We start from the raw sequence: 13,678 nt of genomic DNA on the forward strand, positions 1-13,678 counted from the left end.
AAGTATTGAGAAATAAAGGTATAGGGAACTTAAGTAATATATCTAAGGTTACACAATTAAAAAGTTTCAAAAATGGAATTTTAAACATGTCATTGAGTTCTAAGCTATAGTTGCTTTCGAAACAATTTGATCTACTATTTTTTCTTTTGTAATTGTAAAATTGAATGACTGGAAAATCATGTGTATGTTCTCTCCAATTGTTATTTACAGTTCATCCCAATGCCAGTGCTGTATGGAGTGTTTCTTTATATGGGTGCTTCATCTCTAAAGGGAATTCAGGTAAATAGCTTTTAGTACTACAGGTATATCAAGGACTAGTGGAGCTAAGCCAAATAATACTGGGCGTCATGAGAAAAATGACATTACTGAGGAGCAGACCACAATTAAATTTGTTCAAACAGGTTAGAGTTCGCAAAAGTTAAAGAAAATCCTTCTTGGTACTGATGATTTATATTCTCTAAGTACTTTTATTTACCATAAACATAATAGTACTGCTAAGAAGTTTAGCTATTACCATCATTAGAAAACAATTGTCAGTGTTTTTAAAGCTATGCAAATACTTACAACTTTTGACACTCTAATTATGTCTGTGGATATCTGTGATAGTAGAAAAAAAGCTTCATGCAAAAGAAAAGTTTTTTTTTCCCAAAAGATGTTTATTGCAATTCATGCTATCAAAATAGAAAGCAACCCAATTAAGTAATTAAGTACATTCACCAAAAGTTAATGATTATGAGGACCACAAAAGTGGTATGGTAATAATAGATATTACATAATCAAAAGTGAACAAGTACCCACCATACACTTATAAACCTATGAGCTTGTACTGGATTAAAAGTGAAGATGAAAAGTAAAAGCAGTTCATTAAGATAGATTCTGAGTGAATACTTTTTCCTTTGACTGGTTTGTATAATTACTTTTACTCTGTAGAATTCCTTTTAAAAATTATAAACAAAGGCATAGTGGAAGACAATTTAAATAGGAGAAATTTTATGCATTCATGTTAAACAAGTGTTTTAGATGTATTAATTTTGGCTTACTAATTTTCTGCCTAAAATCAACTATTCATTGCAGTAGCTTATAATCTCACGGTTTGTGGGGATAATAAATCTGGGAACATTAGTATCTAGGTGGTTCTGGATCAATATGTCTCCTGTGGTTGTTGTAAAGATGAAGACAAGAGTTGCTGTCATCTGAAGGTTGAATAGGGCTGGAAGTTCATCATCAAGATGGCTTGTCACAGGGCTAAGGGCAAGAGGTATCAGTTCCATTCTTGTTGTTAGTTAATGAGCCTTTAGTTTTAGGCACAAGTACCTTTTCAAAGGATATTTATATCATGGAAGCTAACTTGGATAAGCAGTATGTGTGTGTGAGAGAGAGGGGGGGAGGAAAGGAGAGGAGAGAAGAAGAGAGGAGAGGAGAGGAAAGGAGAGGAGAGGAGAGGAGAGGAGAAGAGAGGAGAAGGGAGAGTTGGAGAGGAAAGGAGAGAGAGAGAAGGATAAAGCCACAGTGACTTTGTGTGACCATGTTCAGATATTGACTTGGTTAGAAGTAAGTATAGCTTGTGCAGAGGAGGGAAAATAAACTCCATTTCTCCAAGAGTTCTAAAGAATTTGCAGAGGCATATGAAAACTTTCACAAATATATTCTGAACATTTGCAAAGGCTTTTCACAAAATCTTTGTTTCTTTAAGAGGCTGTTATGACTTGATTAGTGAATGGTCCTTCAAAATTCATATTCTTAGGAAATTTCAGAATGTAACTCCACTGTAACTTTATCATGAGGGTGTTTATAGGCAGAGAAGAAGATACACAGAGATACAAGGAAGAGGGCCATGTTAAAATGAAGGGAAGAATTGAGGATTTCCTATCACAAATCAAGGATGGCATTTCCTGGAACTGGTAGAGCCAGGCTTTTATTTTGTAGTGCCTTCATAGGAATCATAGCCTGGCTTACATCTTCATTTCAAGTTTCTGGCCTTCATGACCATGAAGGAAAACATTTCTATTGCATCGAACCACAAAATTATGACAATTTGTGATGGCAGCCCTAGGAAACTTTTGAATAATTCTATTTGTATAACTTAAAAATTATTCTCTCAACACTTCAACTTTGATAAAGAGACAAAACTGGAATCTTAAATTTATTATATAGATTTTTTTCCTGTCAGCTAAAAGGAGAAAATAGTATAAGTTCTATGACATAGCCAGGGTTGTTGTTCTTCCTGAGATAATAGGATAGTTACCAGGTCAAGGAGCTGACAAGGCAGGACCACTGTTCCTGAGTGAACAGCCTGCTGGCCTCTGACTTTGGGAGAAGAGCTCTCAGGCCTCAGGACAGAGCTGGATGTCAGAATTGAGACAAAACTTCAAGATGGGGATACCAACTCAAGGGATAGATGGCATGGTTCTGCTCATTTTATGAACTTAAGAGAGGGGATGTCTGAGAAGTATTATGTAGTGAAGTTTTACTAAGGTTTAATTTGTTCATTTAAAATTTTATGTATAGAAAGTATATTTTGGTTCAGTAATATATAATGAAGTGTACTTTACAGTGTTTATTTGTATTGCTGGGTTTTTCTTTTTTGCCTTGGGCAAAAGTTCCATAAGTATTAATTTCATCTGTAAGTGAAAAGTATTTATTATTAGGCCCCAGGCTTTCATAAATACAACAGCAGAAGTTTAAGAAACAAAGCAAAATAATTTTGATTTGACTCAACAGATTTTTCCCTCCTAATTCTATTTACATGATTTTATATCCATGAGACTTAAAATGTCAAGTTTTGAAATTATTTTGAATGTGAAAAACATTATTAAATGCCCATAAGTTAAGTACAATAAGTTTGTTGTGATACAAGCTAAACAGCAAACCAGGTTACATTCTGAAAAAGTTTCACACTGAGAAATAGGACTGGTGAAATTTTAAGTGAATTCCAAGCTCATTGGTTAAGATTTCTATTGAGAATTGTAGCTAACTCAATAGGGAAATGGTAGTATGCCAATATTCAGATATACTAAAAGTCAAAATGCAAAACTCATTTTATACAATTGTAGTTATTGAAACAATGAGTTTAAGCACCAATGAAATAATATGTTACTTTGTAACCTTACATGTTGGAGGAATATGTATGTTACCTGAATGTTTGGCAATATTCAGAAACTTAAGATGTAGGCTTCTGACTGTGAAACATGGCAGAAAAAACAGATCACAGTGTTCTCACTGCTGTTTCTGTATTCAGATATATAACCACATTTATATTCATTCCAACACTTTGGGAATCCAAAGTAAAGCAAATGTGCCATTTAAACAATAACAATTGAAGCACCCACGCATGAAGTACTCTTATGCAATAACCGAGTGGAGAAATGTAGCTGAAGAAAATTCTATAGAAACAGACATATTCAGTTGGAAGCCAAAAGATTTCATGCCATTTCTTTCCTATTCTTACCTCCACTATGCACACAATTTTATTTGTTTTATGAGTTTCAATTTTTAAGAGATTCTGAAAAAGTAGGTACAAAAAATCCAAGAACATAAATGTGAATAAGATGGAAAGAGGTGATTGAAAAATGAGTATAGCACTTAGCACTCTGCATTTTTTCAATAAATGTTTTGGTATGAATGACTATTGAACAATGGATGAACTTATTAATGTACATGAAATTCTAGTATAAATGGCTCTGTGACTCAAGTAATAGAGTGCTCACCTTGAGCTGAAGAGCTGATGGACAGCAACCAGAATTCAAGCCCCACAACTGACTAAAAAAAAAAAAAGAAAAGAAAAGAGAAGAAAAGAAAACTAGAAATTCTAGTGTAGATAACTTAGGGAAGGAAGGCAATGCTATCCCACAAGTCAGAGAACACAGAAAGAAAGATAGTGTGGTATTCCTAGAATACATACAATCTAGTTTTGGTGACTCTAATATTTACACTCATAGACATTTGTCCTTCATATTACAGTAATTGGGGAATTATTTTATGATAATTGTCATTTTTTGTAAGTTAAAAATATTACTAATTTTAATATTGTTCTTTTGAAAATGCATAGGTTATATAACTGTAGAAATGGCATGAACTAGAACAGTGATTGATAATGATTAAAAGCATTATTTCCTAACTAATCACTTCATGCTAGAAACATTGAAATCTAATGTGCAGTATGATTTGTTAGTAAATAAAATGTGACTATACAGATTTAAGCATTTGAACATTTAATTTCTAAATTTTGAAGTGAATCGCTTGATAGAATGGACTCTAAGTCATACCTGTAACAATTATATTTTAAGGTTGTAAAATAACTATGCTGTTCAGATGACAAAATTGAAACAGGAGTAGCATTGATCCGAGTAAAATAGTTTAATAAAATACAGATGAAATAGATATATATGGTTTAAAAGTTCAATGAAGGAAAATAATCAAGAAATTAAGTTTTGTGCTGGGGTATATAGCTTAGTATTTGTATAGTTCAGTATTATGCAAAAATCTGGTTTAATCTTGGTAGGGCAAAAAAGAGAGAGAGAGAGAGAGAGAGAAAGACCAAAAAGAAAGACATTCAATATGAGCTAACAGAGTTTATCTGAAAAAAACACTTTGTTAAAAATTCATATAGATTAATTTTTATTTATTTATTTTTTTGTCGGTCGTGGGGCTTGAACTCTGGGCTTGGGCACTGTCCCTCAGCTCTTCAGCTCAAGGCGAGTGTTCTACCGCTTGAGCCACAGCGCCACTTCTGGTTTTCTAGTGGTTTATTGGACTTCAGGGTCTCACGGACTTTCCTGCTTTGAGCCGCGATCCTCAGATCTCAGCCTCCTGAGTAGTTAGGATTACAAACGTGAGCCACCGGCGCATAGCTAGATTAAATCTTTATGGTTATGTTTGTATTTGTACAAGTGGAATCAAAACTTTTCCTTGGAAAATTCAAATTCAAAACAACAGAATTCAAAAGAAGTTCAAGATATCTTATGCTGCAGCTGGATAGGGTCTAGAACTCAGAGAGAGCAGAGACAAAGAGTGTTTCTGGGAGTCATTACCAAGCAAGTGAAAGCCAAAGTCAGAAAGATGGACAAACCATTCCAAGATAGAGGCAAACAGCACAGGAAATCGGGGAAGCCCTCTTAGATGGGGCAAGAGGAAGAGATTGTGACCAGACAATGAAATAGAGGATAATAATTATGATGTGCTTCTCCGGGCTCTGCTTGCCCCTAGCAGCATTTAGCATTGACTTCACAATTTGTTAACACTTATAAATGGCAACTGTTGCCTTATTCAAGAAAATAAAGGATATTTTATTGAGCTTTTAATGTATTTGGATTGTGATTATGTCAATTCCATTGTTTGATGACTTAATTATCATCTCATGATAATGTTTATCTTAGACCATATTGTCTACTTGTCTGTCTTCTGTTGTCTTACTTCTAAACACAATGTAGTCTGTTTAATCTTTTAGTTATTTGATAGAATAAAGCTCTTCTGGATGCCTGCAAAACATCAACCAGATTTTATATATCTAAGGCATGTACCACTCCGAAAAGTCCATCTCTTTACAGTCATTCAGATGAGTTGTCTTGGCCTTTTGTGGATAATAAAAGTTTCAAGAGCTGCTATTGTCTTTCCTATGATGGTATGGAACTTTTGTCAACTCCTTTTCTCTTCTATTGATTTGCAGATCTCTTTGAACACATATGAGGTAAAATTGGAGCAGAGTTATTTTGAATAATTATTGGAACCCTAATATAAACTTTGGCACTAACCCTGGTGACTAAGATAAGAGTATGAACTGTAGTAATTTAGATTAATTTGTCTCTGTTATCTTTAATGGAGTACTTTGATTTAATTGAAGTCAGATGGAAACATGTAAATGTTCAAAATTTATTTATTTATTTTGGGGTCCGGTTATGGGGCCTGAGCTGTGGGCCTGGGCGCTGTCCCTCAGCTCTTTAGCTCAAGGCTAGCGCTCTACCACTTGAGCCATAGCGCCACTTCTGGCTTTTTTCTTTTTGCTTATATGGTGCTGAGGAATCGAACCCAGGGCCTCAGGCATGCAAAGAAGCACTCTACCACTGAGCCACTTTCCCAGCCCCAAATGTTCAAAATTTAACATTAAGAATATACCAACAAACATGAAAACTTAGGGGATTTTATAAATGAAATGTCATTAAATGTTTCATAGTAATTTTGAATATCCCCAAAACTACAGTAAATTTGAATGCCTAAACTAAAAATTATCAGAATAATAAGAATCTTAAAATGTTTACTTAACATAGCACACACTTATAACTTCATGTATTTTAGAAAACATAGTCAAGTCGATGTTACAGTTTGAATAACTTCCACAAAATTACTCTGGGGATGTGGCAAGAAAAATAAATTTTCAAATTTTCATTTTTACTACAATATTTGCCCTAATCCAAACTGACTCATTTTTGCCACAAAAAGCAAGGACATCTATATCGCCATATCATTTTTTAATATATTTTGTTACTTTTAATTTTCTCTTTAGGTTTTAGCTCTGGTATTTGTAAGAAAGTTGATGGACTTTTTATTCACCAAAAGAGAGCTCAGCTGGTTGGATGATCTAATGCCTGAGAGTAAGAAAAAGAAACTAGAAGATGCTGAAAAAGAAGTAAGTCTGAGCAAAATGAATCTCACAAAGAAGAAAAACGTAAAGTAACAATTTCTCCTAAAAATGAAATTATTGTGTTTATTATTACACATTAATTACTAACAACCCTGGGTAGACTGACGTGGAAATTTAATAAGATACAGTAAAATAGTATTTGAACAGTGAGCCAAGGTTTAATGTGAGGATATTAGCCCTTTATGAAATACTCAATTATCCTATGATTCAAAAGACTTATTTTTATAATTCTTCTCACATGGATGGCAGACATTGATACTGTTCTATTTCTGAGGTATGGTCATGCAATCATTACTTTTTGATTGAATATAAGAAAAGATGGGGGAAAAGGAATAATAGTGATGTTGGTTTTTTTTTTTTTAGGTAACAAAGGGTTTTTTTTTTTTTTTGTCGGTCGTGGGGTTTGAACTCTGGGCTTGGGTGCTATCCCTGTGCTCTTCAGCTCAAGGCGAGTGCTCTACCTACCTCTTGAGTCACAGCACCACTTCCGGGTTTCTAGTGGCTAATTGGAGATAAGAGTGTCACAGACTTTTCTGCCCGGGCTGGCTTTGAACCGTGATCCTCAGATCTCAGCCTCCTCAGTAGCTAGGATTACAGGCGTGAGCCACCGGCACCCGGCTAGGTGACAAGGTTTTAAATAAAGGGTTCTGATGGAGAATTGACTTGTGGTTGAAAGGGGTGAAATGCCTAAGAGGAAAATATGACCTGATTTACTTTCAAAGCATTTTAAGATGAATAAATGTTTGTGAAACTTTTGAGTTTTTATTATCTTCACAGACTACTGATTTATCCTATTGTGTTCCACATGTTAAAACAATTTATTTTAAGCTTTATAGCATATATAAAGTTTATATGTTAACATAGATCTATTTTGAAGGCTACTTAATCATCTCATTTTTCAAAGTACATAAAATCTACAAGGCATATAAATGAGAAAAATGACCCTGTGACACTAAGGAAAAAGGACTGAGCCACAAATTATGAGTGTTATGAAATATAAAATTTCTATGAAGAAATAAATTGGAAGAAAATAATCTTGTGCAAACTGTGCATTATTCTTTTTTATTTTCCTTCCTTGTACAAAAGGCCAATCTATGCATTCACTTTCCAGTTTACACATATTTCTCAAGCCACATAAGTAGATAGATAGATACAGATATAGATACAGATACAGATTTTCCCCTTTCCATTAGGGAATCATTTACAAACATTAAAGGAGCCTTATTGCTCAGTTGTTTAATAAGGCAGGATTAGACCACAAATCCAGAGATTTCTGCTCAGAATTTTCTGTCATTATGGTGGTTGAAGTGTGTGCTTGAGATTCCTCTACTTCTGTGTCCCTTTGAAGATAATGAATTTTCGCAAGAACAGATAGGTCATGAGATGATGATCTATCTTATTTCTGTGTGAATATTTCTATTTTAAAATGTTATGGAATGCATATATAGGATCATATTTCTAATGATACACATTTAACATTAAAATATTATAAAACTGTCATTAGTTCTTTATTTTTCTGCTTAATATACTCTTTTATTAGTGTCAAGATTACCTTACAAAAGAAAGCTTTTACTAACATATTTTGATAACTGCTTATTTATTTTTAAGTTCTTAGGTCCTCAATATTCTCAGGTATTAGTCAAGAAAAATATGACTGAATTTGGCAAAAACTAAATTTAAATAAAATGAACACCAGACTACAGAAAGTTGTATGCTTTAAATTATTCATACTTGATGTAATTTAAATTATTCAGATTGAGAAAAATTAAGAAGTTTAAAATTTCAAAAATAATAATAACTGAAGACAGACCTCCTTGACTATGGCTTCATCTTGTCTTTCTGATAATTATTGCACTGTTAAGCACTCAAGGAGTAATTTATACATTTCTTCAGCTTTATGTTCTTGCTCTTATTTCCTGTCAATGTCTTTCCTGTTTCTGGTAGAATATGGTAACAACATTACTAGCCATAATTCTTTCACAGCATTCTCCTGAGGCCACACCTACAACATGAAACATTTTTCTTAGAGTTTTGAACTTTCAAAATGTTATGTAATCTATCATATCATCTTTAATATTTTTCAACACTCTGGTTGAAAGACAATTTAAGATTTAGTTTGTGAAATGGGAGAGAGCAAGTTAATGATAATTTTAATTACAAGTGTAATAGAACTAGCCATTACCATGTATATAGCTGTCCTATATGGCATTTATATATATGTATGTATGTATATATGATTCTTTATGAATTTATTAATCCCATAAAGACCCCAGAAACCCTATATCATGAACTTCTAAGCTTTTTACATTACTTCAAATGGTACCCTAATAGGCATTTTTCTTTTCTAATTTTAAGGTAAAGATTATGAGAGTACTAAACATCACTAAATTTTCTAGAACTCATGTTTTTGCATGATACAAAAATAGACTGAAGATTTGCTGGGGCAGTCTAGAGCTGAATCGTTTAGATCCAAATACGAACATTCACAGTCAGGTTTACAGATCTTTACAATCCCAAAAGATTAACATGTTGATATTTTATAGGGTCCTTGGTACATGACAAGAAATAAGAAAAAAGCAATATACAGCCAAGAAATAATATAACACTGAACACTGAAATATATTTCTGACTAAAGACAGATAATTCTCCATCAATCTGGAAAGAGAAAAGGACATTTAAAGATATTTCTGTTCTAGCTTGGACTTGGTATTAAAAGAGTAGTATCAGTGAAGAGAGTAGGAATGTTTAAGGAAGATGAAATGAAACCTTAAATCCTTAGTTGAGTTTTCTGCTTAGTTTGTTAGATCTCACTGTTTTCTTGGGCTTATCTTATATCTCATAGCTGAAGGATGTGATCTTATTGTAGCATCCTGTATCAAAAGCTTAGTCTTCCAGGAGATTGTGCATTGAAGTGGTAAATGGAAAGGTTCTCCAGAAATGTTGCATTTCTTCAATTGTTCAAATTGAGTAACTTGATCATGATCTGGCAAGATGGTAAATAGCATAAATGTCTCAGCTCTCTGAGACTTGAATTTAAAGTGAGCTCACCTCTTATCCCTTTGATGATAGTTACATGCCTGTACCTTTATCCTCCAGGGTTTTCCTATCAGTAGCCCATTTCTGGTCTTATGGCACTGAGAAAACAATCATTTGACCTTAAAATTCAATAATGAGTTAAGCAGAATAAATAGCTACATAGGCCAGTCCAAGGTCGCAGAGCTTCTGTTCCAAATTTTCATGTACTTCATGCATATGCATATACATATGCTTCAGTTTTTAGAAAGAAAGGATTATAATCAGGGTAGAAATGAATATTGGAACCCTGACATTTTGCACATTGCTCTGTGTAAAGGGAAGACTGCAGAATCAAATTCTGGATGTCCAAATGTGCTCAGAGTACCAACACGCCTTCCTTTTACTTAAGTATTCTCTAGGACATTGTATGCATTTGACAAAAGGACTACTGTTAAAAGCAGAATGTTTGCTCTTTGACAGGGGGCAAAGGGGAGAATGTTAAAACCTGGAAATTAAATTCTGCAGAAGTGATCATATCAACACTTCTTGATTTACTGAGGTTTCACTTTAACACAAACACTTTAGAAGAAAACATAATGAAGACAAGAAGGGTCCTGTGATATGAATAAAAGAGGTCATGAAAAAAATCCCAAGAAAATGCAAAAACACCTAAAACAAATGCAATTAAACCAATTACAGAGACTATATTACACAGAGAAATGTCATTGCTAATTGAGTCTTACAGTAGAACAAGCATGTTCTCCTTCTTCAAGCAATGGTTTTCCAAAGAGTGGTTCCAGGACCTCTACTGTATCAGCCAACCATTGCCTGGTAACTTGTTAGATTGATAATTCTAACTCCAGATGTATTGAATTGAAACTCTGAGGATAGGGCCAGTAATCTGGGTTAAAGAGACCTCCAGATAGATATGATGCAAACTAAAATTTAAGATAAACCTCTTCCTAGAACCATAAAATTTGAATCTCTAGATTACAATCCAATTCTGAATACAAAGTTGCTCCATCAGAATTATGTATTTATAATACAACTACTTAGAGATGCTGAATCAATTATTCTGATGATAAATACAGATATCTCCATGTATTTATAGGAAATCTCTTTGAACCACTCTCTTATTTTTTCCTTTTACACTTTACATTAATGTTTTTCAAAGATTTACATGTGCATAGTGTTTTTAGCATCTATTGTATTACTAATTGGGGGAGAAAAAGGTTAGGTATTTCTTACATTCTATAGGTCTTATGTAAAATGACTTCCATTTCTTTGGTAATGTGAATTATAAACTTTTCAAGTAACTTTTTTAATGCTCTAAGCATTTTTGTGAACATTGGCTCTGTGTTGTTTATACTTTGAGATATTTCTGGACTTCTACATAGTTACACATTTTGCTGAAAAATGGATGTAGCAACAGATGTTACCTATTTCACTAAAAAAGGACAGAGCATACTAGCTATAATATATAAAGTCTATTTTATGCTGTTATAAAGCATAATTCAGATCCATGATGTAGTCCTATATGTCACCCTGTCTATCAAAGCACACTAGAGTTTATCTCCAATTGTTATTTTCTAGTTCAACCCAGCACATGTCATTAACCTCAACCAAGCTAGTGATTACTCTCATAGAAACATCTCATTTACTCCCATCACTTAGGCTTATTCTATATTGTGTCTTCCTAACTAGAATTCTTCATTTCTACAGCTTCTGTTCCTTGCTTTCTATGGTTCTTCTTCAAATCCTCTGAAAGTAGGTTTTATGCTCTTATTTTTATTGTTATATATTAGAATCTAGGAGGCTACTTGTCATGTAGATTCACAACTAACTTCTCCATAGCTCCCATCTTCTCCTCCCTCACTTTGTCAAGTGCATTATACTTTCTCAGTAAATGTTTGAATACTGTCAAGAAGATTCCTATTCTATGCCTCAGCTTTTCTACCCTTACCTGATTATAACATTAAGTAATCTTTATATCCAAAAATGCTTTGAGGATTATCTTAATTAAAGATGATATCTGAATGTCAGTCTAGATCTTTCACTAGTCAAACTGACAATACGTTTCAAATGTTCCTAGGCAAATTCTGCTTATACTTTCAACATACTACAAGTGTTATTGAATTCAACATGTCTCTGATGCACCCTGTGGAAATAAAATGCTTAGTAGAACTCATTTTAAGGTACTTCTGTGGTGGATATCTGGTTAGCTTTCTGCTCCTTTTGCGTGATTGAGAACATCCTAGATTGTTACAGTCGTGACAACGAGTGCCTGATTTGACTGCTCCTTGCCAGAAAGTCTCAATTTTTGGATCCCTCCTAGTGCTGCCTGGGATGCAGCCGGCCCTCCATCCACACTCCAGGCCCACCCAGCTCCCTTCTGGCACTGAAGGCAGCGGCTGCTCTGCCACCCTTCTCTTCAGATAAGCATGGCTTGGAAATGCTATCTTTAGAGGTGATGAGATTTTGTTTGGATAGAATTATGACTAGTATAAAGCCCACACATGCTAACAAGCCACAGAGTGCAAAATAATTATTGAAAGCAATTTGAGAGAAAAGTGGAAAATCATCTGAAGAAAAAAAAAACAACAAAATTCTTTATAAAGCTTTGGGTCCAATTTTTTTTTGCTGTTCGGTTGGATAGTGAGCCTTCATTTTCTGCTGCCAGGTAACTTATGCACTACTACCACTATTCTGTAGACCTTTGTTTTTCATTTTACTCTTTATTAATTCTTTCTGCCTTCTTGATGTTTTATTATGACTTGGCCAGAAATTATGCTAATTAGTAGGCCTAACTTTTCAGTGAACAACCAAGGAGAGGTTTACATTTTGCATATAGATTGGTTTTACTTATATAGACTCTGGGATCACGAAATGTGCTCTTCCAATGACCCTCCATTCATTTTAAAGTAATCTGTCCCATAGAAAAAAAAGTAAAGTAACCCCTTTTATCTGAAAAAAGGCATACACTCTTCCTTGGGCCTGCAGGATGTGTATAAAGTTAATATGCTGTATGTGTTAGATATCTTGACTATACCATTGCAAGACTGCTTCATTCTAGGCTGCAGAGCCACTCCAGTTTTGCTTAAATAGCTACTTTTAAACTAATGGAATTTACTGTTACTCATTTGAATTTGTTCTAATAGCACTGACAAATAGGAAGAGGAACAGGCCTAAAACATAGGTAATAAGATACTTCTGATAGGCCTTGTAAGGAAAGTAGAGAAAGAGAATAAACTTTGTTCTTGGGATGCATAGGGGCATTCCATTAGCCCCAAGATTATAAATACAACACAGGGAAGTTTAGTTGATGAAGCTGGGTTAGCTGACTGTCGCTCCGCAGAAATATGGCAGGAGGCATCGAGGTGAGCCGTCACAATCATCTCCATTGCCTCTCATCATCCATTTGGGCAGAAAGACCTGGTTCTTCACATTTGTACAACTTAAAATTCTATTTCAGGAGTTAAAACCAACAATCAAAATATTTTTAATGTTCTTTGATCATTATTTTATGTTAAACAATGCCAACTGACTTTTTCTCAGAAATAATACATTAAACAAGAGCTATAAGCTATAGATAACTTTTTTGGTGTATGAAAAAATTAATTGCAACATTATTTGAGGGCTAAGACAGGATGTTTTCAACTGATGGATTCAAGATCATCATCATTTCACAACACTGTCTTATATATGACACAGTCATATAACATGACATAATGTTATATACAATGGAAACAAGAGTTTTCATTTTACTTTTTGTGGGTTATTTGTCTGTTTTCCCCCTTTTGTCACTGTTTTTTTAAGTCAAAATACAAAGTTTATTTCTCAAACATATGCCAGATCTTATGAGACTATAATATATTTTTTTAATTTAATTTTATTTTATTTGTGAACATACTGTACAGAGGGGTTACAATTACATGGGTAGGATAATGCGTACATTTCTTACCAAGCATTGCAGCCTCCTCCTTTGTTTACCCTTCACATCCCTTCCCAGCCTCCCCCCTCCCCCCC

General features: G+C 34.0%; 1 protein-coding gene across 5 annotated transcripts in view; it reads left to right on the forward strand.

Moving 5' to 3' along the window:
• The window catches only part of Slc4a10 (solute carrier family 4, sodium bicarbonate transporter, member 10), a 287,203-nt gene that overhangs the window by 261,515 nt on the left and 12,010 nt on the right, over positions 1-13,678 (forward strand). For all 5 annotated transcript variants that reach the window (XM_013027648.1, XM_013027633.1, XM_013027641.1 and 2 more), the window contains 3 exons: positions 211-279; positions 5,447-5,620; positions 6,500-6,622. In XM_013027648.1, coding sequence (XP_012883102.1) covers positions 211-279; positions 5,447-5,620; positions 6,500-6,622 — 366 coding nt within the window. The remainder of the gene's footprint in view (positions 1-210; positions 280-5,446; positions 5,621-6,499; positions 6,623-13,678) is intronic.

Source organism: Dipodomys ordii, unplaced genomic scaffold (genome assembly GCF_000151885.1).
Source record: "Dipodomys ordii isolate 6190 unplaced genomic scaffold, Dord_2.0 Scaffold5, whole genome shotgun sequence".
Classification (NCBI taxonomy): Eukaryota; Metazoa; Chordata; class Mammalia; order Rodentia; family Heteromyidae; genus Dipodomys; species Dipodomys ordii.